We start from the raw sequence: 27858 nt of genomic DNA, 5'->3' as shown, positions 1-27858 counted from the left end.
AAACAGGAACTAGCTGCAGGATGGTATTGTGAATACAGAAACAGCAGACAGGACTGTAAAGTGAAGACAAAAATAGCAGGTGAATATAGTTCTTCTTCAGACAAAACTCTACTACAGTACATAATTATACTATTCCAGGTGAGGCAATAAAGATAGCAGAATAAGGGGAGGACAAGGAGTAGAGTGAGGTCAAGGTGGAGAAGAAAAATTGGGATGAGAATTAAATGAAGGAAGAGGAAAAGAAGTCACTGAAGTGAGAGAAGCAGAGTCAGTGCATGGTATGCACAGTTTAGTACAAAGGGAAAAAAGGCAGGAAAATAGTGGGTTTGGAGATAGGGGGAAATATCAGCCTGGAATGTAACAGGAGCACAGCCAGTTGTTGGCCAGGTGATCTCCACGAAGTGACTTAAATCTGGCCTTATTGAAAGTATTTCTTATGTGAAGTGGGATTGAGTTCCATTTTTTAGATATCTTATTGGAGAGGAGGGAATCTCCAAAGTTGTAGACTCTGTGACTTTTAGCAGAAATCTGTCAGAGGATCTCAGAGTTCTGGAGTTAGAGTATGGTAGAATTAAGTTTTTGAGTGCAGGGCAGTTGTCAGGTTGAAAGAGTAAGGATTAGGTAATGGTTAATTGGTTCAAGGTATGTAGGTTGGGCAGTTGAAGCCAGTTTAGTATGTATAGGGCAGATAGTGAGGAGTTCTGGGTGGAAGGTGTGCAGCGAAGTTTGGTATTTTATTATAGCAAGTCACCAATTTGTTTATGTCACTTTTTGTTAGGTTTGTGAAAATGGGGGATGCATAAAGGAGGGTAATGAGTAAGTGTGTTCTAGCTACAGCTTGCTGGGGAGGGTTAGTAAGATATGGTGCGGATCTGTATAGGGTGCCAAGTTTCACATGGACCTTTTTGATAGTGAGAGCTAGATATGGTTGTCAATTTTTAAACGCTGATCTATTATTACTCCAAGGAGTTTGCTATGTTCAATGGGTTAAATTTTGGTTTTAGTGAAGCAGAAGATAGCAAAAGGGGGGAGTTGGCTGTTTGATTTGTAATTTGCGAAAAGCATTTGTTTCGTTTGTTTGGATTAAGTATGACTTTGTATTCTGTGAGATAATTCTCTATATCGGTGAAAGAATTTCGGGTAATTTCTAGGAGTGTTGGGAGGGATGGGGCTGAGCACATCAGGGCGGAGTCGTCACTGTATTGTACTGTGGTGGCTAGATTTGTGGCAGTGCAGAGCTCGTTTATGAAAATTATTAGGGATGTTAGTGGATGATAAATCTTAAATTCAAGCAGCATATACAAAACTGCCTAAGAAAAACTCATCAAAAACTAGGGATGCTTCATAGAGCCTAAAACTTTCTCATCAACATAACTAAAACTACACTTGCCACTAATTATTTCCTTCCACACTTCTTTATGGTGCCCCCATCCTTACTAACCTTTCGGTATCACAAAAATTAAATCCTGAACAATATAACAACAACAAAGCTGCTAATCTGCAGCAAATAACCCTTTCATAAACAACAACTGTATACCACTAAAAAGCTTAAATAAGTTAGAACTACCCCATCAACTAACATATACATAAGCGTCTTGCCAACTATAAAATTGTTAATAGAGCTTTTCTCCCGGGGCCTCTGCAGAAAATGACCTCCTACCCGGTTGGACTTTCCCAGTAATGAAATGTAAATGAATAAACATGAGACCACTCTGCACTAATGTCTAATGATATGCAAATCTGGAACAGGAGTTATTAAGCAATACTATGACTAGTAAGTGCTTACATATGTATATTCTGACAATGATAACATTACACTGTAATTCCTATGCATTACATTTGATCGGATTGGAAATTTTATGTATTCTTGCACTGAGCCTGAAGATGGTCCAGTAGGATCAGTGCTCCACCCCAGTCACCAAATACAAACAAATAAAAAACAGGGTATGGGGAAAAGGCAAATATGCTTGGTACCTACATAAACAAGATTTTTAGCTGTCACATTGTCAATATTTCTGCACTTCTGTTTTTCACCTTTTCTGATTTTTTAGTCTTTGAATAGTGCTGCATTAGTATTTTTAGTATCAGGACTCTATGATTCGCTAAAGAATGATGAAGAATTCTGTAACTCTCCCTTTATAGTAATGTGATGAGTTAGTCCCTCCTTCCCTAGAAAAAAAATCTGCTTGACAACTCAACTCTTCCTTGTTGAAACCTGGTCTTCAGCAGTCAAGCTGAAGAACAATAATGCTAAATTAACTTCTATGCATTTTTACATAAAACCTTTAATTAAAGACCGTGTAGGATTCTGCAAACACAGACTTTGCAAGTTTCAGACATTAAAAAGTGTATGGAAGATTTTATAATCACATCATCATTTAAAATTTAGTACAAACTTGACTGTAGCAAACAGCACATTACCTGTAGTCTTGCCTCTACTTGATCCAATGTAGCTGCATCCAGGGTACTCACTTTGGTCTGAAGCATCTCAACAGTTTCCTGTAAGAGTTTGTGGAAAGGTCAAGAAAGTAAAATTCTACACCTTTAATAATCCTAAAACAATGACATATGTATGAGTCTATAAAATATTTATGGATATATGAAAGTGATGCATAAAAATCCATACATACATACATACATCCAAATTTAGATAGCCATGCAGCTACCTATACTGCGTGTATATAGTAATTAAGTAATTATCTTGCCCTTGGGTATTACCTGTCAATACCTGAGAAATAATACATTCACACACAGTCTTTCAGCAAACGTTACGTTATTATGAATTTAGCTCCAGTCTTTTTCCACTAGTTCTTTTCACTCAGAGTAAAATATAAAACAAAAATAAGACTTCATTCAGAGGTTCATAGGTAGGTACTAAGCTATCAGCCTAGGGACCTACGTAAGCCTAGCCAACAAGGTTCCCTGGCTTACGCCACCCAAGAAAGTTATTTTCCTGTGCCACTGTCGAGCAGAGACACAGAAGCGATCCCCACGGTGTATTTCCTATTTCCCATCCACTCATCAAGATTTTTCTTGAAGAGTGCTAATGAAGAACTTTGCTTGACATAGATGGGTAGCCTGTTCCGGAGTATGAGAAGTCTCTGGAACAGGAATCTATCCCTCCAGCATGTCCTGTTTATTGTGGTGACAAGGTTTAGGTCCCTAGAGTGTGTAGCTCAGAGGGATTGGGATTTCTTTAGGTGTAGCATGTCCAACAGCTCTGGGTTTGACATAGCTTTATATGTTAGGCAGAGATCACCTCAGAGTAGGCAATATGCTATGGAGTAAAGCTGGAGTTTTTTGAGGCGGTCAGTGTAGGGCATTTGTTTGAGGCCAGTAATCTTCTTTGTGAGGTACTTCTGTGGCCTTTCCAGCTGCTGCAGATGTCTTGTGAGGTACATTCCAAAAGGGGCGTTGTACTCTATAATGGGTCTAATGAGTGTCGAGTACAGGGGAACAATGACCTCTTTTTTCCTGGATGAAAACCCTTTTATGATGAGGTGTGCAACGTAGAAGGACTTCCTGACTATTGTGGCGATGTGACTATCGAAGGAGAGACTACTGTCCACCTGGGTCCCAAGGTCTCTTATCACGCATTTGGTGTTAAGTAGATTGCTGTCTATGTGGTAGTTTATGGGTACAGAGTTTTTATCAAAGGGGATGGCACTGTACTTTTTGGCAGTGAGCTTGAGACCATGGCTCTGACACCAGGCATCTGTCTCAGCGAGGCTCTTCTGCAGGATGTCCACATCATTTGGGGACTTGACTATGGCTCCTAGTTTGCAGTCATCTGCGAACTTCGTTAGCCAGAGGCCTTCTGTGTTAGCCTGTACTTCAGAGAAGTAGATACCAAACAGGAGAGGTCCCAGGACAGAACCCTGTGGTACTCCACTTGCTACTGCTTTGAGGTCAGATTTGGAGTCTGCAACTTTTACAGTGTGGGTTCTGTCAGTGAGCCAGTTGGCAACCCATCTTGTGACATAGGGATTTATACCTAGTTTAGTGAGTTTATCTATAATTCCAGAATGGGGGATGGTGTCGAAAGCTTTGGCGAGGTCAAGATAGGCTGTGTGAACCACCTTACCCGCATCTATGGCTTTGGTGACTACCTCAAAGAAGTCGATCAGGTTCAGGAGGCATGATCTGCCTTTCACAAACCCGAATTGGGTGGAACCCGCCTTGCAGACCAGGCTCGTCAGGCTAATAGGTCGATAGTTCCCGGGATCAGTGGTGGCTCCCCTTTGTGGAGTGGGATAAAGTACAGTTTTGTACCTACCATAAATGTAGATGTTCGAGTGCTAATACAGCTGCAGTCATAACAGATGGGTTCTCCTGCCATCAGGCGGGTCCTCGGTCGGCCGAATTCCAAAGTCTAGGTCCGGCGTCAGTTGTCGTCGCTTCTTCCCTGACGTCAGTGCGACAGGGGTATAAAGGAACCAGCCAACACCATTTTCTTCAGTCTTTCTTGCCCCAGATGTCAGATGCCCCCCAGAAGGAAGGCAATACATAAAATAATGTAATAATGCAATGCAATATAATCAAAAAACAGTAGTTGCAAGCAAATACACCATAAAAGAATACCCCTAGAGGGGAAGGTGGGAGGGAAACCTGGACTGCAGCTGTATTAGCACTCGAACATCTACATTTATGGTAGGTACAAAACTGTACTATGTTCATCGTGCATACAGCTGCAGTCATAACAGATGGGTAGAATCCCAAAGCTAAGGAAGGGGTGGTAGGCACTAGGTGGAGCTAGGAGGAGCCAAAATGTCCTGAAAGACTGCAGTGGCAAAGCCTGCTCTAGACTTGAAGTATAATGGTAGGTTGTAGTGCTTAGAGAAGGTATGCAGAGAACTCCAAGTGGCTGCTTCTAAAATATCCTTGGTAGGAACTCCTCTGAGGAAGGCTGCAGAGGTGGCTGAGGCCCTGGTGGAATGAGTTCTAATGCCTGTAGGTACAGTTTTGCCATGAAAGGAATAGCAAAAGTGTATGCAGTGGGCTATCCATTTTGAGATTGTCTGTTTGGATATTGACTTTCCTTGAGCTCCTACCATAGGCCACAAAAGCTGTTCTGATTTTCTGAAAGGCTTTGTTCTGTCCAAATAATAACGCAGTTGTCTGTGGATGTCCAAGGAATGCAGTAATCTCTCCTTTGTTTTGAGGATTAGGATAAAAGTAGGTAAATGTATGGCCTGATTTAAAGCTACCCTGGATACCACTTTAAGCATAAAGGACGGGTTGGTACGTAATGAAACTCTGTCCTGATGGAAGATGATGAAAGGCTGGACAGCCATAAGAGCCTGTAGTTCTGAAACTCTACGAGCTGAAGTGATAGCCAGAAGGAAAGCTGTTTTCCAGGACAAATATTGTAAATCTGATGAGGCAGCTGGTTCAAAAGGGGGCAAAGTCAGTTTTTCCAGAATGAAATTAAGATCCCAAGCAGGTATTGGTTGTTTTCTTGGAGGTCTTAAATTCTTAGCCCCTCTGAGGAACTGTCTTAATAGAGGGTGAGAGAATAAAGGTGGATCAGTGTTGTATTCTGCAGAAATGGCTGAGGCATGGATTTTGATGGAAGAGAACGAAAGTCCACTGCTTAGCAGTTCGGCCAAATATTGTAGTATTTGAGGTAAATTCAGTTTTCCAGGGCAGTGGCCCTTTTTCTCATTCCAAACACAAAAACGTTTCCATTTTGCAGAGTAAGCTTTTCTAGTTGATGGCCTTCTGGCCTCCAAAATGACATCCTGCACCTCCTTGGAGAGCAGGGCCTGCTGTGATGCTAAGGAATCTTCCATGCGGCTAGATTGAGTGTCTTCAGCTGACTGTGAAGAGTTTTGAAGCTGTGCTGAGTCAGAAGAAGAGGCATTAGAGGCAGGGTCCATGGTGGGGAATGCGTCAGGCTCCTTAATAGTGGGTACCAGTGTTGCCTTGGCCAGTCCGGAGCAATGAGGATCATCTTTGGTCTGTCTGCTCTGGTCTTCAATAGGACTTTGGGCAGCAGAGGAAGTGGTGGGCAGGCATAAACTGTCATTGATGTCCAACTGAAAGAGAGAGCGTCCACTCTCCAGGCCTTTGAATGGAAGATCCTTGAGCAGAATTTTGTCGATTGATGATTTTTGTGGGAGGCAAAGAGATCTATGTCTGGCCTTCCCCATGCTTGGATTATTTCTGTAAAAACTTTTGGATGCAACTTCCATTCGTGTGGATCTGTCATATTCCTGCTTAGGTTGTCTGCCAGCGTGTTTTCCTTGCCTGGCAAGTACTGTGCTTGTAGCTCCATTTGTAAGTCCATGGCCATGTTCCAAAGTGACATGGCCAGTCTGCATAGGGGATAAGAATGTGTTCCTCCCTGCTTGTTTATGTACCACATAACTGTGGTGTTGTCTGTTCTTATCAATAGCTGACCTGGTTGTAGAAGGTCCTTGAAGGCTGTAATAGCATTTTTCACTGCTAGCATTTCTTTTAGATTGATGTGAAGGTGCTTTTCTTTTTGGGTCCATTTGCCCTGAATGCACCGGTCTGTCATGTGCACCCCCCAGGCGTAGTCCGTGGCGTCTGTTGTGATGACTTGATTTGCTTGAGGCTTGCTGAATGGAAGACCTGTGTTTGTTTGGCATGCTTGAGCCCACCACAGAAATTCCTTTTGCAGACATGGAATTAGTGGTATTATTGTTTCCAAACTGTGGCTGTGTTGAGACCATATGTTTTTTAGGTACCATTGTAGTTTTCTCATATGCAGCTTTGCACATGGGATTAGTAAGATGCAAGATGCCATGAATCCCAGAGCCTGCAGGATTTTCCTTGCAGTCAGCCTGGTGCAATTTGCTAGTGTTCTGAAATACTGAATTAGTTGCCCCTGCTTCTCTGGCGTGAGGTAGGCCATCTGGGTGTTTGTGTCCAAATTGGCACCCAGGAAAATTATTTTCCGAAGGGGTATTAGTCTTGATTTCTCTTTGTTGACTGTGTATCCTAGAGAGTTTAATAACATTATTACATAAGCCAGATGTTTCAGAAGAATGTGCTTGCTGTCCGCTTGGATCAGGCAGTCGTCCAAATAAGGGTATATTTGTATCCCTTGAAGTCTGCAGTAGGCAATTACTGATGCCAGGCATTTCGTGAATACTCTGGGCGCAGTAGATAAACCAAAGGGCAATGCAGATAATTGATAATGTATTGAACCTGCAAGAAATCTGAGGTATCTTCTGCAATTTTGTCTGATTGTGACATGCAGGTATGCCTCCTTGAGGTCCAATGTTACCAGCCAAGACTCCTTGCCCAGCATGGGAAGAAGTTGCTGTAGAGTGAGCATCTTGAATTTTGGTACGAGTAGGAATGTGTTTAGGATGGAAAGATCCAAAATAGGTCTCCAATCTTTGCCCTTCCTTGGCACCAGAAATAGCCTGGAATAAAAACCTTGGCCTTGTTCGTGTGTAGGTACCTCTTGAATAGCTTTCATGTTTATAAGATCTGAAATTTGCTTTTGTGCCTCTGCCCTTTGATTGTGTGGCAGGTTTGGCATGCCTTTCATTTTGGAAGGGTATGAAAATGGAATTTGTAGCCTCTGTTTATTATGTTCAGGATCCATTTGTCCTTTGTGACAATATGCCAATTTTTTGAGAATAGTGCCAGCTTTCCTCCTAAGGGTGCTGCCATTTGAGACCTGGTTGGCATGCAAAGGGGAAAGTCATTGGTTTTGCTTTCTGAAAGATTGCGTGTTGTCCTCACCACCTCTTTGTGTAGGAGCTTGCCATTGTCTGCCTCTGTACGAGCCTTGTGTTTGTCCTCTGCCCCTCGGGCACCTGTATCTGCCTCTTTGGGGTCTGTCTGTGGCAGGAAAGGACCAGTTTTTGGAAGGCCAATTTCTACTAAAACGTGGGGGTTGAACCTGCAGAAATTCTTTCACAGTTTGCATTGATTTAGCCTTTTCCTCCATTTTCCGTAATACTTCCTCAGCATTTGCCCAAATAGTACATCCTTTTGAAGAGGGATGTCTAGTAATTTAGCTTTGACATGATCAGGCAAGGCTTGTTCCTTGAGCCAAGCATGCCTACGTATGACTGAGCCTGTAACAGCAGCTCTACATGAGGCCTCTAGAGCATCAAAACCACATTGTAAGGTATGTTTACCCACTTGTTCTGCACTATGCATCAAATCCTGCAACTCCTTCATGTCTGGTTGTTCAGGTTGTGACATTTTACTTTTCAATTGAGATAACAGAAACTGTTGGCATTTTAGCATATGAAACTGACAGTTTAAGGCCCTCATGGATAAGGTAGCCGAGGTATATACCTTTCTTCCCCACCTTTCTAAGGATCTGGAATCTCTCTCGGAAGGCAATGGATTTTTGGCAATGGAGGCCTTAACTCCCTTGGGCCCCTGTGAGATGGTTTCTAGGTCAGCAGCATGGCTTTTATATAGAAATTGGTGTGAGTCAGGAACCCTGTAGTACCTGTCAGGCTTAACTGGAGCTGGAGGGAGAGAATCCGGGTTAAGGCAGGCCTCCGAGTAAACATCATCTAGGATGGCCAGGACAGGAGGTATAGCCAGAGGCCTGTGCTGGGCTAACAAAAGAAATTCCCTGAGCCTTTTCTTGGAATCTGAATAATCCTGGCCTTCCCAGTGGAAGTGTTCCCTTAAGGTATGCAGAATTTCACCAAATGAGTAATCCTCAGGGGGGGGATACAGAGGGAATAGATTCCTCTGCATCAGAGTCCTCAAAAGGAGAGTAAGACTGTTCCTGATAATCAGAGTGCTCTGAAATAATGGAGCCTTGATCAGAGGAGGGGGAATCTTCCTCCACTCTGGGTCTTTTGTCCGGAGGTGGCTGAGAACCTCTGATTAGAGTAATTAAATCCTCAGCCATTTTAAGCATCTGTTTCTTAGGCATGGGGCCTGGAGATGGGCCCTGTGTAGCTGGTCTCTTAGGGTGCATGGTAGCTTTAGACTTGGTGAAAGCCTTGATGGAGAAAGAAGAGGAAGGTCTGAAGACACCTTGAGTGGAGGTGGACCTGTCCACATTCTGTGTTTCAATGCCAAGCGTGGCTTCGGTATCTGTAGTCAGGGTGTGGGCCGAGGAGCCTGCGACCTCGGGTACAGGAGACACCGCCAAAGATGTGTCGTCGGTAATCAGGGGCTGCGTAGGTGCCTCGCTGAGAACCGGACCACGTGTAGTCAGCTTAGGCGTGGTGTCAGTAGAGGCCGCGGACCTCGAGTGTTGTTCCTTGTCTTTGCGTTTTTTAGACAAAACCGGAGTCGGAGTATCCGACGACATAGTATAGTTAAATGCTTTCCCAAAATAATGCTGGGCGAACTCCGCCCGACGCTTAATAGTGTGTTTGTTGAATGTAGCACAAAAACGACAGACCGAGACGTCGTGGTCTGGGCCTAAACAAGGTATACAGAGGGAATGGAAATCCTTATGCGGTATTTGCTTCCCACAAGAAATACAATTATTAACTTTGTCTGACATCGGTCTGAGGCAAGAAAAAGTTTCCCCAACGGGGTACTTAGCTTTTAAGAAGACTTTGTTCCAAATTTTTTGTAATCTCAGGAGCTGGCCAACCGGCACTTGCGAACTGCTTCTGCTTCAGGCACCGCGCGGCAAAAAAGACTGAAGAAAATGGCGTCGTCTGGTTCCTTTATACCCCTGTCGCACTGACGTCAGGGAAGAAGCGACGACAACCGACGCCGGACCTAGACTTTGGAATTCGGCCGACCGAGGACCCGCCTGACGGCAGGAGAACCCATCTGTTATGACTGCAGCTGTATGCACGATGAACATCTGCTGCTGTGCGCCATTCAGTGGGCACAAAGCCTGATGCAAGGCTATTATTGAACATGGTGCTTAAGTGGGGAGCTGGTTTGTTCTGAAGTTCATGTAAAACGCAGCCTGGGATGTTGTCCAGTCCCTTGGATGCTGTGTTTTTGGTTTTAGAGTGCAGCTTTTACCTGCGTAGTTGTGATTACAGGGACTCTGCATTCTTCCTGTATAGATATGGGCCCTTTAGGGGGTGAGAGGGGGGTAAAGTTAGCACTGAACCTATCTGCCAGAATGTTGGCAACATCAGTTGGCTCCGTAATTTTCTTGCCTTTGTGCTGTAACTCAGAGCAGATCTGGGTGTTGCCATCGAGATTCTTGACATAGCTATAGAATGCTTTGTGGTTGTCCTTGGAATTAGTGGCGATTTCGTTTTCGTAGCTAGCTTTGGAGGATCTTATAAGGGATCTCAGCTTCTTACTGAGGCTGACCAAGGAGCTCCTCCACTCATGGGATTTTACTCTCTTTTGCAACAGATTCTTCCTTCTGTTGTACAGTTTGTTTATGGCAGGGGAACACCAGATTGGCTTCCTGTTTTTGGAGGACAGCGTCTTGGTTCTGTTTGGGATAGCACGATCCATGCACTCGTGTAAGTGCTTATAGAGTGCATTTGTGTATGATTCAGCATTTGTAACTGTATTGTCCATCTGCATGGGTGTTATGAAGTTCACCACTTCTGTCTTAAGAAGCATAAAGTTGGCTTTGGAGAAATTTTTTACTGTGGTTTCCTTAATGTGGGGTGGGGGCGGGATGTGGATATCAAGGGTGATTAGCTTATGGTCGGATTGGACCAACGAGGAGTTGACTTTAGGTGTGGAACACCGGTCACTCATGTGGGTAATGACTAGGTCTAGGATACTGTTGCCCCTGGTGCGGGTGTGGATAAGTTGATCCAGAGCACTGGAGTTTATGAATTCCAGAAAGCGTTGATCTAAGGAGTTGGTGGTACACGAGTAGTTTTCCCAGTTAATGGTTTATTAGGGTGTTTGGTTGAACCCTAATATTTTCCAGTACATCAAGAAAAGAGGAGTGGGAATCCTAGGGCATGGTGGGGGATCTGTGGCAAGCTACAATTTGGATAGCAGTTTTGCCCAGAGTTAGTTGCACTTGGATAACCTCGGATGCATTATGCTGAGCAGCTAGCCTGGAGGTGTGGATATCCTTAATAAATATGGACACAGTCCAGGTTACATGGCCGAAAAGTGTGCTATGAGTTATAGGCTGGCAATGCAGGGGTGCTCTCTGGAGCCCTGAACCAGGTCTCAGTCACTGCACAGCTATCGATGTCCACCATTTTAAGGAGTGCCTCGAGTGAGTGCATTTTGAGATTTAGACTTCTAGCACTGAGTAGCATTACCCTCAGTTTTTGCTTGCCTGTTCCTGTTATGTTTGTGAATCTGTTATTTGAACCTTGCCTAAAAAAGGCACTATAGGGGCAGCAAGAGCCTTAGCCAGTATCCGGAATCCCAGGGGCGACAGGTGCAGGCCATCTGTGGCAAAGCATTGTGGTCTGTCGACCATGTCATCCCAAGCAGACAGATAATGAATCCCCTTAGAATGACACCAGAAGCTTAGCCAATTGTTGAAGTCAATCATTTTGTCCTTGTACTGCGGTATCATTCTGGGCAATGGCAGAATGCTACTCAGGGCTGGGATCATACCTGCTTGGGCTTCAAGATCAGAGAGCTCTTCCATGTCTCTTTTCATGTAGTCAAGGGAGGTATGTCTCAGGTCATTCACACCAACATGGACAATGACAGAGTCATAATTGTACTTGTTGTGGAGTGACCTGAGTGCGTGGGTTATGTGGTGGATCCTGGCACCCGACAGGCAGCTGACAGTAACCTTCTCCTTGTTAAGCCTGGTGAGTGGGACATCAGTATGTCTGCCTATAGAGTCACCTATGACTAGTGTGTTGGGTACGTTGTTTTGCCTTATTGGCTGTGGTTGAGTGGCACACTGGGTCTGTGGGCTATGTGTCATTTGGGTTTTGTTGGGGGATGGAGATTGCTTGCGTTTCTGCTCCGGGAATGCTTTTGTGTTACTATGTGTGGATTTTGGTGGTGTAGATTTAGTGAGACTATGTGATGAGTGTGGTGTGGTGCAAATGTTTACCTTCTCCTCATGACTGTCAAGTTCAGTCTTGGTTGGAGAGAACTTTACCTCCAGTTTGGCTAGATAAGTGCATCTCTCACAGGTTGTAGTGTTGGGTGGTAGGAGGAGGGGGTTGTCTGTGTACATGAGACAATTTCTACATTGCCTCAAGATGCCCAGATTCATCAGATAGACAGGAGAGAGATTCTCCTAATAATGAACAGATTCTCTTAATAATGACTTTTTCCAACAGTTTACTTGTTCATTCTGTTTTAGCTTCCCCATAATTTGATTAATCCTTTTCACAGATAACTTTCAGTATATCTTTTGTTATAAGTAACAGATTCTCAAGCAGAATACAAGAATCAAGTTGCATCTGCTCCCAGATTCTGAGGAACTGAGAAATCTTCTCAGGGCCTTCAACATCTTACTGTTCCTTTCCGGACACAAGAAAGCCTCTATGGCTCCTTTTTGTTCCATCATTTTTTAAATAGTTATTCAGTTTTGCAAACATCTGCACAGACTGCCACAATGAATGGTCTTCTGAGTAGCAGACTTAGTAACACATTCCTAAATCTCAAACTCCAGGCAAAAAGGTTGCAATACGGCTTGATATACCACCTCAACACACCCCAGTGTTACATTACAGCCCTCCCCTCACTGCAGCTCAGAACACTATGACTAAGATGAAAAATGCCGGGGCAGGGAAACAAGCCAGGGTACCTGCACCAACCTGGACTGACCCAGCATGATGGACTAAAATGCATGCCAGTGGCAAGGTCAAATAACAGTAGATGACTCGCATGCTCTTATTTAAATGCTGGATGAGCCAATACAAGGGTCTACAGTCAGTAAAGAGCTGGAAAGCAATACATGCAAACAGCAAACCCAAGAATCAATAAAAGAATCTTAACTTCTCATCTCAATGCTGCGTGAGCCACTGCAGGGGACTGTAGTTACTGAAAAGGTGGAAGAACCACCAGCAGAAAATCAGACAGCAACCAAGGCCTAGCCACTGATGGACAAACATCCCCTCTGTTCTGTAGTTCTATATCAGACAAATTCTTGTCAGTATACTTCAAAGGATGTTCTTTGCCCCCAGCAATGTGGGACATCATGGCCTACAAAACCTTCATTTGAGGCAACATCTATAAAACAAACTCCCTCTGAACTACATGTAACAAAAATTAGGTGTACACAATGACTCATTTTTAAGATACAGAATGCCTTTTCCAGCGTCACAGTCCATGTGTATGTTTAGCGCTTTGTGCCTTTGTCAGGCCTTTGAAAAGGGCTACCAGAGTGGTAAGGAGTGGCAAAAATCACCAATAATATTTGGCCCAACCCAAAAAGGCTTACGCCTGGATCCTGGTCATTGACAAAGACCAGATCTAGATGCCTTCCAACTTTGTTTTTATTCTTTACATTCTCTATTGCTTCTACAGCGGCAATCAGTCATAAGACATTCATCCAGACAGCCAAAAGGATTTTTCTGCTCTAGTAAATGACATGTGCCTCTCCATACACAAGGGCCTGCTCTGACTTCTCTGTTCAGTAAGACTGTGTGCATTTTTAATACACTCCCACAGAAGGCTACTGAATTATCACAGCCTAGAAGAAACATGCACAAGTCCCAGACCTGAATGCTGCATGCTTACCTCTTGCATCACTCTAGAACTTGGCATGGCAGTGTAGTGTAACAGAAAGTCTACTCTCCCACCTTCAAAAAAGCAGAGCTGACGTTTGGTGCTTAGTCCCATCTCTCCTAGGATGGCTTTTCCAGCACTCAGGTCAATATCTGAACCCAGGCCATTTGGATGTAGTCAGTGCTTTAGCCTTTTAAGCCGCAGATCCAAAAACTATCGTCCAACTGTTCCACCTGTGACTTTACCAGTTCTATACCCAAAATCAACTTCAAATACCAGGCCTCTCTAGAACTGCACACATGGCTGATTTGCTATATGCCTGTCCTCCTTAAGACAGCCCAGCATCACCAGTAATTTTAAGCAAATGTGATGATCTATCCTAGCTGCAGACGACAATGTCATCCAAGTGTGTTGCTACATATGTTGTGCGGCCATAACAGCGTGTCCACCAATCAGTGAAATACTGCAGGGGCTCCATGCAACATAAACAGGAAAAAGTACATTAGAAAGGATAGTTCAGCACAGAAAAAGGCATTTTTTTCTTGGTCTTTCTGTAAGAGGCAGACAACATTAGCTCACTGTTACATTCAAGCTCATGAAAAACAGAGCAAAATGGTCAAGTCACTGCAGAAGTGAACAGTGCCATCTGGCTTGGGCAGCTCCATGACTGAAATAGGACTTCTCTGTGCTGCACACTAATAAATACAATCATGAGGCGGTGCAACTTCCAAAAAGGGGAAAAATGAAAATACAAAACAGTACAAAAGCACTGCTTGCACATACTAAGTACCTCGAAGAAAGAAAAGATTCCCAAGACACTAGAGTTTCAGCCTTTAAAACCAATACACAGAAATTGCAAATCAGCCATCATTGTATACAAGTGTCAGTCTCCCTGTAAATACACTGAGACTACTCGGATCACTATGAAACGTTGCTAATACCACTAAAGATAGCATTCTCTTCCAGTGCAAACTTTGACTAGTTCAGTAAAGCACCATGAGTGATCACGTTTAATATGTCCAGGAATATAGGAAAACGCATATCTGCTACTGCTTAAAAAAACAAACAAAAGAAAAAAATTTCTGATGAACAAAATGTCTATTTTTACCTTTGGTTTGCAGACTATACTAGTTACAAGAAACAGACTTCTATAAACATAGCAGTGTTTGAAGATATCACCCTAATAAATTTAAACTTGCTTCTGTTTGCTGGCTTGGGACAGTTTATAATCTACTAGTTTTATTTTTCAATTAATTTGTAAAGTCCCTGGCCAAGTGATGAGGAATTTATTTTCGATAGATGGAGTGAGACCTATCACCATGTCCTCACTATGAGACACACTGACTCTTGCACTCCTGCTACAAGTCCGGGTTTGAACCACTTGTGCCTTTATACCATGCATTTTCTCTATGGGTACTACAGCTTCCAGCTTCTCTTGCATTAGACACAAATACCATTATATTACAGAGAGGAATCTTCCCTTTACTATACTTAACAACCCTCCGCAGTTGCTACTCATTACAAAAGTTCAGAGAGAGAGAAAACTCAATGAAAACTAACACATTCCCAGTTTTTTTTTTATTTCTGATCTATCACTTGTTTGCAGCTTTTAATATTAAGTTTTCTAATTTAAACAATCTGCTTATCTACAGATAGTGACTGATGGCTTATTTGATTTTTAGAGAAGTAGGTCCACAACAGCTACTAAGTATCTGGCGAACTCCCTGGCAATCTTTTTGTTAGGACCAGTACTGTTATCAGAATCATCATGAGGTACTATTACAGTTCCACTACATCTATTCTTTCAAATTGGGTTTGCATTACTGGTGTTGGGTCTTAGTGGGGTTTTGTAGTCGTAAAGCACTGCACCTGTCAAAACCTCAGGCAAAGGAACCTATGTAGCACTTTTTCCTGTCTCTTCTCCTCCCTGATGTCTATCCCACATGACAGTGTGCTAGGTTCAATACTAGGTATCATTTATTCACTTAACTTTTACAAACCAAGTTAATTCCATTGGCATAGCCTATTTTCCAGAAAAAGCCAAGGTGGTATTTATTACTAACCAAAGAAAACTTGGCCTCGACAGTGACAAAAATTAGCATATTAATGACTTTTGGTAAGGAAGGTAGGATTAGTCTACAGAGTGAGGAAAAAACTTTGCCAAAAATGAAATAAATGGCAACTTATGGAAAACATTTAAAGTATCGTTTAAAAAGAAAAAGAAGATATGCTTTTTAACAGTGTACTGATAGGAATTCTGAATCATCGAGAAGGTGCAGAAAAAATGATTGTCAGAAGCAATACTTGGTTTCTTCTGGGGGGGTGGGTTTAGACTGAACCCATTCAACAAGGAAACACTGTACAGAAGAATTAGTACAGTGCATTGGGTTGAAGCTAATAAATCTGAGTGTGTTGTGGCTTTTGTACATTTATTGTATGTATTAAGATTTGTTTACAGCGATACAAAGTGTTTATTAAAAGAGCTTCTCTGTAAAAATGCAAGCAATATTCACAAAGTTATGTGCTTAACACAAATACACATCTGGGTTTCATCTTCCTCATCACTAGGATAAAAGTTCCAGCTTTCAGTCTTCTCAGCACTGATCCAAGCTTTCTCAGGCAACAACTCATTCCCTTTATCCATAATGTCTTTAGCACTGCCTTCACTTTAAATATCTGAAATAGGCTGCTTAAAGCAGACGCTATGAAACTTATACACACCTACACAACACAAAATATAAACCCTCTTCTGTTAGATTGGAGGAAGATGGTTTGGAATAGGAGGAGGATGAACCACAACATTGCAGATGTAGCATTATGTTAAGTACATAACCTTTGAATCTGACATGATCCGATTTTCTCCTCACACACTGAAGAGTGTCCTCAGCAGACTCTCCTGTCAGCATCAGGAAATGCTTCCCTGAACAACTGTGATCTTGAAAGAAGTCCTAGAATAACAGATTGCACCCAGCTTGTTTAGCCTTCTGAAACTATTTACAGGAGCCCAAAGTGCAGCAAAACAAACAGTATCCAAGAAGCATTTTGTTTAAAAAGGCTTATGATGTGGCTCTTACAAAATGAGTATACTGATAACTGTCAAGTTTTTTTAACACTCAGCTACCCATGTGGACAAAGTACTTTTTTGATATTTTCCTATTTTGCTAGAAACAAAAGATATGAATTGAGATTCTTTCCTAAAATCTTTTCTGCTGTCTACATAAAAAAAAGCTGCCTATGCACATCTGTAAAGTGCAGCAAGTATGCTCCTTTGCTGGTATAATTTGTGTGGGGGTCATACTGAAGATTCAAAGACTGGTTAAGATTATCTTTTGTAGCTACTTTTACTTCTCCAAACAAACCCACTTCCTTGCCTAATCTATAGTTGCTGAAGACCAGATGAGGTGGTTTTGCAAACAAGGCCTGAGATTTTGACATTCTTTTTGCTGGACTGTCAACAAAATGACAATTTTACCATGATAAGAAGTTTAGTTCCACCCTACAAACTGATTTGAAGGGAGGAAACTCGAGTTATTCCAAAATAAAATGCAAGTCCCATTGGGAAATGGTCTAAGACATGCATAGGGTATGACAAGAAACGCACCTCTCAGAAATGTTTTAAAAAACTTAAGTCAGAGATGACTTCTGAAACCTGTGATGGAAATTTTAAATTGTTGATGCAGACCTTTATTGAGGAATATCTCAGGCCCACATCAGAGAGTTATGCCAGATAACCAAGTATGCATAGAGTGGAGCTAAAATGGATCTAATCCTTTCTCAAAAAACAAAATAAAATTTAAAAAAAAACCTTGTGACAATAGGAGGTGCTGCTAGCCATGCCAGAAGAAATAGGGCAGTGTAACACATGCCATCACAGCTAGCTGGAATTCTGTAAATAATTAGATGTCATTTGAATATCAAACTGATCTGTACAGATGCTTGTGCTGAAAATGTATTTGTGAGGTTTGCTTGCGTTAAAATGTATCAACAGTGTGCCCTGCTGGAAGGAAACGAGATGTACATGCATTACTGTAACTGTTTAAATGTATACATTTTAACAGCATATACTGAAAGTGAAGAGGTTAATTTTAATCCACCTGACTTTGCAAAATATACTTGAAATTAAATTACTTTATGGGTTAAACCATAAAGATGTTATCCCGCAGTTTTGAATGGAGCCAGAGACACAAGGTCTATTGCAGAGAATAGCTGGTAGCTCCTGTAGGAAGAGTGAAATGGTTTTATGACTTCCAGCAACTACACCACATCTGAGCAATGCTCTATCTGTGTGTATTGTAGCACACAGGTGCTAAACCCTGGTAGCTTCTAGTGATGGGGGACAGTGCAGAAAACAGTTAGATAACCAGATGTGTCTGATGTCATTCTGTACAGAAATAATGTTTTAAAATTACAGGAGACTGAAGTCTCAGCAGCATTCTGTATTCTGTCTTGGATCTGACAACAAGGACCACCCATTCATCTTACTTTGCTCTACTGAGTAAGTAGGAAGAGCACTTCTTTTAGTCAATCAAGAATAGACAGAGATTAGCTAAATACTATTTTTCTATAACTGTGTGAAACTTTCCATCAGTGTTATTTTTAGTATTCCCTGTGACTGAAACTCTGGCATTTACTGTAAAGAGATGTTTAGTATTTTCATGTTCTTTTATTATTTATTATTAAATATATTTAAACTTCTCATTGTGGCCAGTCCATTTAGAAAAATAGTTATGTTTTGAGCATTTGCACAGATTTGGTGATAACTTTGGCCACTTCTGAAAGCCTTGCTGTTTGGTCAGCATTACTATTTGTATTAATATTAATTTCACTTAGTATAATTGGGTAGCCAGCCTTTCTCAGGTGTGTGTGTGTATGCAAATCAAATCTCAATGAGTGTGTGTGTCATCTGCTTGGAGCAGGGACACAAAGCACTGGTTTCACAGAGAGGGTGTGGGAGGACGAACCCCAGCTAAGGACTCAACTCTAAGCTGTGCCAGTGGGAAATCTTAATGGGGCTTTGGACAGACATACAGAGGAACCAGCTCCTAGTCCTAGTGTGTTCCCTGGGTGCTCTTAAGGGAAAAGTACAGTTTTGTACCTACCATAAATGTAGATGTTCGAGGATCCACATTGCTGCAGTCCTAACCATTGGGGTAGTCCGCTGTCCAGTCGGCCCGAATACCAAAGTATATGGCTGACGTCGGTCAAGGCGCATTAGACTGATGTCAGGACGTCAGGGTACTAATGCGCATGACCGACGTCATATCCTCAGTCTTTTCTTGCCCCAGATGTCAGAAGACCCTAAAAAGACAAGGCCCAAACCAAAACACCAAAAAGCCCTGCATCAAACATATATACAATATATACAAATGTACAAGAATATTAGCCCACACCACCACCCCTAAACACAGAGGGGAAGGAGGGAGGGAATGGACTGCAGCAATGTGGATCCTCGAACATCTACATTTATGGTAGGTACAAAACTGTACTATGTTCTTCATTCCACATTGCTGCAGTCCTAACCATTGGGTAGAATCCCAAAGCAGAGGTAAGGGAGGCTGGCAAATCATAAGGAAGCAGGAGCTGTCAACATGCCTTGCAAAATAGCTGTGGCAAAACCAGCCCTAGATTTAGAGTAGAGAGGAAGGTGGTAATGCTTAGAGAAAGTATGCACTGAACTCCAAGTAGCTGCCTCCAAAATATCCTTAGTTGCCACCCCTTAGAAATGCTGTTGAAGTGGCAGTAGCCCTAGTGGAATGAGGCCTAATCCCAGCTGGAATCTCCTTGCCATGATGGGAGTAACAAAATGAAATGCAAAACCCAATCCACTTAGAAATAGTTTGCTTAGACACAGGCTTGCCCTGAGAACTCAAAGCAAAAGAAACAAACAATTGCTGAGACTGCCTGAAATCCTTAGTCCTGCTTAAATAATAACGCAACTGCCTATGTACATCTAAAGTGTGCAAAATCTTTTCCCCCTTATTTTGGGGATCTGCATAGAAAGTAGGCAAATGAATAGTTTGGTTTAAAGCCACACTAGAAACCACCTTAGGCATAAAGGAAGGATTAGTACGTAATGATACCCTATCCTTATGAAAAATCAAAAAAGGCTCAACCGCCATAAGGGCCTGTAACTCAGAAACCCTTCTTGCAGAAGTAATGGCCAACAAAAAAGCAGTCTTCCATGACAAGTATTTTAGTTCAGCAGTAGCTGCAGGCTCAAAAGGTTGTAGAGTAAGTTTCTCCAACACAAAATTGAGATCCCAAGCAGGAGTAGGAGCTCACGTGGGGTCTTAAATTCTTTGCCCCTCTAAGAAATTGCTTGAACAAAGGATGTGAAAACAATGGTGGGTCACAATCATAGTGAGCTGAAATTGCTGCAGCATGAATCTTAATGGAAGAGAAAGACAAACCTTTGTCCAATAACTCAGTAAGATATTGAAGAGCCACACTCAAATTAGGCTCTGAAATCTCCAAATTCTTTGCTGCAGTCCAAAATAAAAATCTCTTCCATTTTTCTCTATACACTTTCCTTGTACTAGGTCTTCTGGCTTCCATAATCACATTTAAAACTTGTTGAGGAAGTTGAGACCTGCTGTCTTTCAAAACAGAATATGCCAGGCTGTTAGATGAAGAGAGTGAAGCTTGACATTGAGCAGTCGACCGTCCTTCTGAGACAACAGATGTGGAATCAAGGGTAAAGGCCATGGAGGCTTCTTTACCAGACCCCTCAGTAATGGGTACCAGTGCTGCCGAGGCCAATCTGGAGCTATTAAAATCATCCTTGGCTTGTCTTGTCTGACCTTTAGAAGCACCTTTGGAAGAAGAGGCAGAGGTGGAAAGGCATACACATGAAGATTTTTCCAACTGAAAGAAAGAGCATCCACTTTCCAAGCTGTGTGATGAAACCTCTTTGTGCAAAACTTTGGCAGCTGGTGGTTTAGTGGAGAAGCGAACAGATCTATGTCTGGAGTTCCCCAGGACACTGTCAACTTTCGAAATACATGAAGATCCAGTTTCCACTCGTGGGGATCCATGATTTGTCTGCTTAACACATCTGATAAGGAGTTCTGTGCTCGGCAGAAACCTTGCCTGAAGAGTTAGTTGCAAGCCTAAGCAGTCTCCCATAAAATCATTGCTTGCCTGCACAATGGGTAAGAATGTGTTCCCCTTGTTTGTTGATGTACCACATGACAGTTGTGTTGTCTGTTAGAATCAACACCTGCCCTGGAAGAAGTAACTTCTTGAAAGCCATTAATGCAAACTGGACTGCTAACATCTCCTTCATGTTGATATGTAGATGCTGTAGTCTGGCAGGCCACTTGTCTTGTATCCACTTTCCATTTAGATGAGCTCCCAAGCAATGTCTGAGGCATCTGTCGTTAGAATTTGACTCGCCTCTGGCCGGGTCACAGAGAGTCCCTTGTTTAGGTGACATTCCTGAGCCCACCACAAGAATTCCTTTTGAATGCAAGGTATTATTTGAATGACAGTGTCCAAATCCTGGCAGTGCTGTGTCCATACATTTTGAGATACCATTGTAGCTTCCTCATATGCAGTTTGGCATTGGGAAGCACCAGAATACAAGATGCCATGAACCCTAAGGCTTGAAGGACTGTCCTTGCAGTCAGCCCGGACTGAAGAGATAGTTGATGGAAGTAACTGGAAAGATTCTTTTGTTTGTCCGGGGTTAAAAAGGCCATCTGGGCTGCTGTATTCAGTCTCACACCCAGAAAGCACATGTCTTGAGAGGGTACTAGACTGGACTTTATTTCGTTCACAGAATACCCCAGGCATCTTAGCACTGCTATGACATATTCCAGATGCTGTAGAAGGTTTTCCTTTTCTTAAGCCAGAATCAGGCAGTCGTCCAAGTAAGGATAGATTTGAATTCCTTTTAGCCTGAAGTAAGCTATCACTGGGGCCAGAACCTTTGTGAATACTCTGGGCGCAGTAGATAAGCCAAAGGGCAATGCAGAGAACTGATAATGAGAATTTCCAGCTCGAAAACGCAGATACTTCCTGCAACTTAGTCTTATGGGCACATGAAGGTAAGCTTCCTTGAGATCTAAAGTTACCATCCAATGATCTTTGCCCAGCAGAGGTAAAAGCTGTTGTAACGTCAACATCTTGAACTTGGGAATGTCCAGATAAGTGTTGAGGATAGATAAATCCAAAATTGGTCTCCACGTGCTCCCCTTCTTTGGTACTAGGAACAGGCGAGAATAAAATCCTAGGCCCCTTTCTGGTACAGGGACTGGCTGAATGGCCCCTATTTGGAGTAACAGAGAAATATGCTTGTGAGCCTCTTTCCTTTGTGGAGGAACGTCTGGCATGCCTTTGAAAGGGGCAATGTATGGAAATAAAACCTGTAACCGTGGTGAATGATATCCAACACCCATCTGTCTTGAGTGATTAAATCCCAATTTTCTTTGAAAAGAGACAGTCTTCCTCCCAAAGGAGCTGCCAGGCGAGAATCTACTGGCAGCTGAAAAGGCAGGTCATTGGGTCTGTTTACGAAAGGACTGACCCCTGCCCTCACCAGAAGTCTGAGCAGGAGAACCCCCTGTTCTAGGCCTAAAAGAACCTTGAGCTCTGCCCCTACCACGTCTAGACCTACCCCTAGACTGGGAATCATAAGCAGGATATGTCCATCCCTTAGTAGGCCAATTTCTACTAAACTTGGTGGCTGCACCTGCAAAAAATCTTTAACAGTTTGCATAGACTTAGCTTTGTCCTCCATTTTCTTTAAGACTGCTTCCACAGGTGAACCAAATAACACATCAGACTGTAAAGGAGCATCCAAAATCCTAGTCTTAACATGCTCTGCTAAATTCTGATCCCTCAACCAGGCATGCCTGCGAAGAACAGAACTAGTGGCAGCCACCCTCGAGGAGGCCTGCACAGCATCAAAACCACATTGCAAAGAATGCTTACCCACTTGTTCAGACACATGAACTAAATCCAGCAACTCTTTACACTCTATACCTTCCGCCAAAGCATCCACCTTAGATTTCAATTGTGAAAGGAGATAATTTTGATATTTTAGCATGTGAAACTGACAATTCAATGCTCTCATGGCTAAAGTGGAAGAAGTATACACTTTCTTTCCCCACCTATCCAAAGCCCTTGCCTCTTTATCAGTGGGAACAGGATTTTTTAACAACAGGGGCCTTAACACCCTTAGGCCCCTGACAAACAGTTTCCGCGTCTGCCCTAGGACTCTTAAACAGATACTTATGAGCTTCGGGCACCCTATAGTACCTATCAGGTTTAACAGGGGCAGGAGGCAAAGAATCAGGGTTCAGGGAAGCCTCTGCAAAAACATCTTCCACCACATTCAACACAGGAGGTATAGCTAAGGGCCTATGCTGGGGTAAAAATAAGAATTCCCTAAGCCTTTTCCTGGAATCAGAGTAATCTTGGCCTTCCCATTTAAAGTGCTCCCTCATGGAATGCAGAGTCTCTGAAAATGAGAAATCCTCCGGAGGAGAAGCTGTAGGAGTGGAATCATCCACATCAGAATCAGAATAGGGAGGATACTCCTGCAAGTCTTCCGCAGAAGACTCAGAAGCCTCTGAACACTGTTCAAAACTCCCAAACTCAGGTTCCACCCTAGGCCTCTTATCAGGAGGGGGCATAGAGCCTCTAATCATAGTAATTAAATCTTCTGCCATTTTAAGCATATGTTTCTTAGGCACAGAACCTGAAGTGCTAGGAGAAGCCCCCACTGAAGCTGAACTTGGCCTACCTCTCAAAGAAGTTTTGGAAACAGAAGGAGAGGCTCTAACTACCTTGGGAAGAGAGGGAAGAACAGTTACCTGAGAAGCCCCCTCAGCCTGGCCTATGTCCTGAGAAGGCACATCCTGTAACAGTAAAGTCTCTGCCTGAGACTCCAAAGAAACTCCTGGCAAAACCTCTGGCTCCACTGAGCCTTCTAAAGAACCAACGTCCGGGACTGCCGGTTCATCAACCCTAGGCTTTGCTGTTTTGTCCTTGCGCTTTTTGGACGAAGCGGACGTCGGAGCATCCGACGGCATTTTATAATTACAACGCTTCCCAAACACTAACCTGGCACAGTCTAACCTTCTCTTAATAGTGCGTTTGTTAAATCTAGCACAAGAGCGGCAACCAACAACGTCGTGCTCAGGCCCTAAACAAGGTATACACAAAGTATGGTAATCCCTATGCGGTATCTGCTTCCCACAAGAAATACAGTTATTCACTTTTTCTGACATCCGGTTAAATACTGAGGCAAGAAAAAACCAAAATGTTCCCAACGGGTACTTAGCCAACTTTGATTCGGTCTGAAACCCCGACTTCGGAAATTTTCAGAACGCCAACCTGCACTCGCAAAACTGCTTCTGCATCGGACCATGCGGCAAAAAAGACTGAGGATATGACGTCGGTCATGCGCATTAGTACCCTGACGTCCTGACATCAGTCTAATGCGCCTTGACCGACGTCAGCCATATACTTTGGTATTCGGGCCGACTGGACAGCGGACTACCCCAATGGTTAGGACTGCAGCAATGTGGAATGAAGAACATCTGTGCTTGATGCAGAGAGGTCTGCATCTGGAAATGAGTGTATCCATTTGTATTCCAAGTGAACGTCCCTCTCCTTGATTACTGGTCCAGCATGGAGATGTCACACACCCATTTACTTTGACAGTTTTTGCCCATTACTAGGCTTATGGGCAGACAGAAGGATATGGACAAGCCTATCAGGTAAGCTGCATCTTTGCCCATCACTGGAATTGAGGAAACTATATGGTTAAGCGAAGGGTCTGAAGGTCCACGTGTGGCTTGCTGAATGGATAGGTTAACGGGGTTCTGAAAGGCTTCAGCCTGACAGGCTTCCCATGAAGGTATGGACTGAGCAAGGGGAACTAAAGCAGTCAAGGCCAAAAATCAGGTAATAGGAATGACACTGGCTTTTACTCACTTTGGTTTGGTTTAATTTCTCCAAGTCTTTTGAGTTTCTAATACCATGATGGGAACAGACACCATTCCCAAGTCAAAGTATAATTAAAGTTCATGACATTAGTATTGTTTCAGTCTTTGATGTTAGCCAAAAGTGCTCAGAACCGACTCCTTCTGCAATTCATACAGAGTTACATGTATCAATAGCATATCTAATAAGACTGGAAATTCATTTTTAGAGACTCATTGCTCCTACTACTATTGGAACTGTCTGGGTATCCTTCTTCCATAGTGCCCTAATTTCTGCCTGCAAATCCTGGTATTTTTCTACTTTGTGTCACTCTGTACGTAAGACACTATAGTCACTGGGTGTAGCAATTTCATTGATCAATGCTAGACACTATAGTCACTGGATGTAGCAATTTCATTGATCGATGCTACTTTTTGACTTCTTTTCATGGACTAATATATCTTGTTTTCATGCATCTATTTTTTGAAATGTTGGTAAAGGGTGATCCCATGTGATATAAAGTTCATTACTCTCTATAATGCTTTCTGGCTCATGTTTCCATTGCTTACCAGCTACTTCATTACAGGAATGTTTGCACAATCCCCAATGCAGCAGCCTTGTCACATTATTATGCCTTTCAGCATAGAGGGCCTCCTGCCATTAGTGTATCACATCCAGCAACAAGATGTGCAACTGTTTCCAGTTCTGTTTTACAGAACCTGCATTTATCCGTTTCTCCACATGTTCAATGGACTCTGTAAACCAATGCGTATGCAAGTCCAGTATCCTGGGCAGTTAATATTAACCTTTCATCTTTTGGTTAAAATTTGCCTCTCCTTAACCACAGAATGACTGATCAACATGAGGTTGTTCCAGGAATTTTCTGTACCTGCAACTACATTTATGTCTTTTCCACATTTCTTGCCTTCTCATCCGATCCTTCTCCTTATAGTCTTTCTTTTGTTTTTTGGCATATTAAGTTGCTACCTGATTTTTGTCTACTTCTGGTTTGGTTTCCATTCCCGCTTGACACCGATATGCTTCTGCTAAACTAAGCAGGGGAGTCATCTTAGATCTGTTCTCTTCATGTTTCAAAACTTTCACTACGTTTGGATCTGGTGGGGTCAACAAATATGTATGCAGTCCTACAAAGTACAGTTTTGTACCTACCATAAATGTAGATGTCCGAACTGGATAGCATCTGCAGTCATAACAAATGGGTTGTCCTGTCGTCAGGCAGCCCTTCGGTCGGCCGGATTCCAAAGTCTGGGTCCGGCTTCGGCTGATGTCGCACTTCACCCGACGTCATCTCTGCTGGTCTTCGGGTATAAAGGCATCAGCCGACGCCATTTTCCTCAGTGTTTCTTGCCCCAGATGCCAATTGCCCTCTTGGAAAGCTAAATTTTGGATAAATGCCAATGTTTCCAAAATAGTAGAAGGCAAACACAAAAATAAACATGTATGTACATATATACAAACAAATACACCATAAGAGACCCCCCCCCCCCAGCTAGCTATTAGGAGGGTAAATACCCTAGGAGTACCGCAAAGGGGAAGGAGGGAGGGTAATCCTGACTGCAGATGCTATCCAGTTCGGACATCTACATTTATGGTAGGTACAAAACTGTACTATGTCCTTCATGGATGCATCTGCAGTCATAACAAATGGGTAGAATACCATAGCCAAACTAGGGGAGGAGGAATAATAATTATGGTGTAGTCAGGATCCCTTGCAGTACAGCAGTGGCAAACCCTGCTCGGGATCTAGAATATAGAGGTAAATTATAATGCTTGGCAAATGTATGCACGGAGGTCCAAGTAGCCGCCTCAATAATGTCCTTGGTTGCCACTCCTCTTAAGAAAGCTGTGGTAGTGGCTGTAGCCCTTGTAGAATGAGGTCTTATGTTCTGTGGAATTGGTTTTCCATGGTAGGAGTAACAGAATCTTATGCAATTTCCTATCCATTTGGAGATTGTCTGTTTGGAAATTGCTTTTCCTTCCCTTCCTGTTGCATAGGCTACAAAGAGCTGGTCAGTTTTTCTGTTACCTTTGGTTCTGTCCAGGTAGTAGCGTAACTGTCTATGTACATCCAAGGTATGCATTATTCTTTTCACCTCTGTTTTGTGGATTGGGAAAGAAGCTAAGTAGGTGGATTGCCTGGTTTAAAGACACTCTGGATACCACCTTAGGCATAAATGTAGGATTAGTTCTCATGGACACCCTATCTTGATGGAAGATTAGGAAGGGTTGCACTGCCATTAAGGCCTGTAGTTCCGAAACCCTCCTTGCTGAAGTAATAGCCAGTAGGAAAGCAGTTTTCCATGACAGGTGTTGTAGATCTGCTGTTGCTGCTGGTTCAAACGGAGGGAGTGTCAACTTTTCTAGTACAAAATTCAAGTCCCATGCTGGTAATGGTGGTTTCCTAGGAGGTTTTACATTCTTGATTCCTCTGAGGAACTGCCTGAGTAGAGGATGTGAAAAGACAGGAGGATCAAAGCTGTATTCTGCTGAAATAGCTGATGCATGTATCTTGATGGAGGAATAGGACAGGCCTGTATGTAGAAGCTCTGCCAAGTACTCCAGAATGTTAGCAATATCTATGTTCGACACATCTTTTCCTCTTTCAGTACTCCAAATGACGAACCTTTTCCATTTTCCTGCATAGTTTCTTCTTGTTGAAGGTCTGCGGGCTTCAAGGATAATGTCTTTAACCCTTTGTGAAAGGTCTGGGTTAGTTACTGCTATGTGATGTTCCAGGCAGTCAGTTGCAAGGTTTTAGGTTTGGATGTATGATGTTGTAGTTGTTCTGAGTTAACATCAGAGGCATCAGGGTATTGACCACATTTTCTCGAGACATGCTCCTCAGCAATGGGTACCAGTGTTGTCTTGGCCAGTTCGAGCTATCAGAATTATCCTTGGACATTCCTCTTTGATTTTCAGTAGTACCTTGTGCATCAAGGGAAGAGGTGGAAATGCATATGCTGTCAGGCCTTTCCAGCTGAAAGATAGAGAGTCCACCTTCCATGCAAGTGGGTGGACTGTCCTTGTGCAGAATTTTTTGAGCTGGTGATTTTGTGGGAAGAATAGATCTATTTGTGGCATTCCCCATTTCTTTGTGATGGCCTTGAAGATGTCGGGTGTAGCATCCATTCGTGAGCATCCGAGGTGGTTCTGCTTAAAATGTCTGCTAGGGTGTTCTCTTTCCGGTACAAATATTGCCTGTAACTGGATGTTGTAGCTGAGAGCCAGATTCCAAAGGTCCAAAGTCATTCTGCATAGGGGTAAGAATGAGTGCCTCCCTGTTTGTTGATGTACCACATGACTGTGGTGTTGTCTGTCCTTATCAAATGGCCTTCTTTGAGGAATGGTCTG

General features: G+C 42.9%; 1 protein-coding gene across 1 annotated transcript in view; it reads right to left on the bottom strand.

Annotated features, from left to right (window-relative positions):
- Nucleotides 1-27858, bottom strand: part of DCTN2 (dynactin subunit 2) — a 767074-nt gene that overhangs the window by 207344 nt on the left and 531872 nt on the right. Inside the window, 1 exon segment of the mRNA XM_044083609.1 lies at nucleotides 2422-2499. Coding sequence (XP_043939544.1) covers nucleotides 2422-2499 — 78 coding nt within the window.

This window comes from Protopterus annectens, chromosome 9.part0 (assembly GCF_019279795.1).
Source record: "Protopterus annectens isolate FY-2018-M chromosome 9.part0, PAN1.0, whole genome shotgun sequence".
Lineage (NCBI taxonomy): Eukaryota > Metazoa > Chordata > Ceratodontiformes > Protopteridae > Protopterus > Protopterus annectens.
This window is presented reverse-complemented; position numbering and strand designations above follow the sequence as displayed.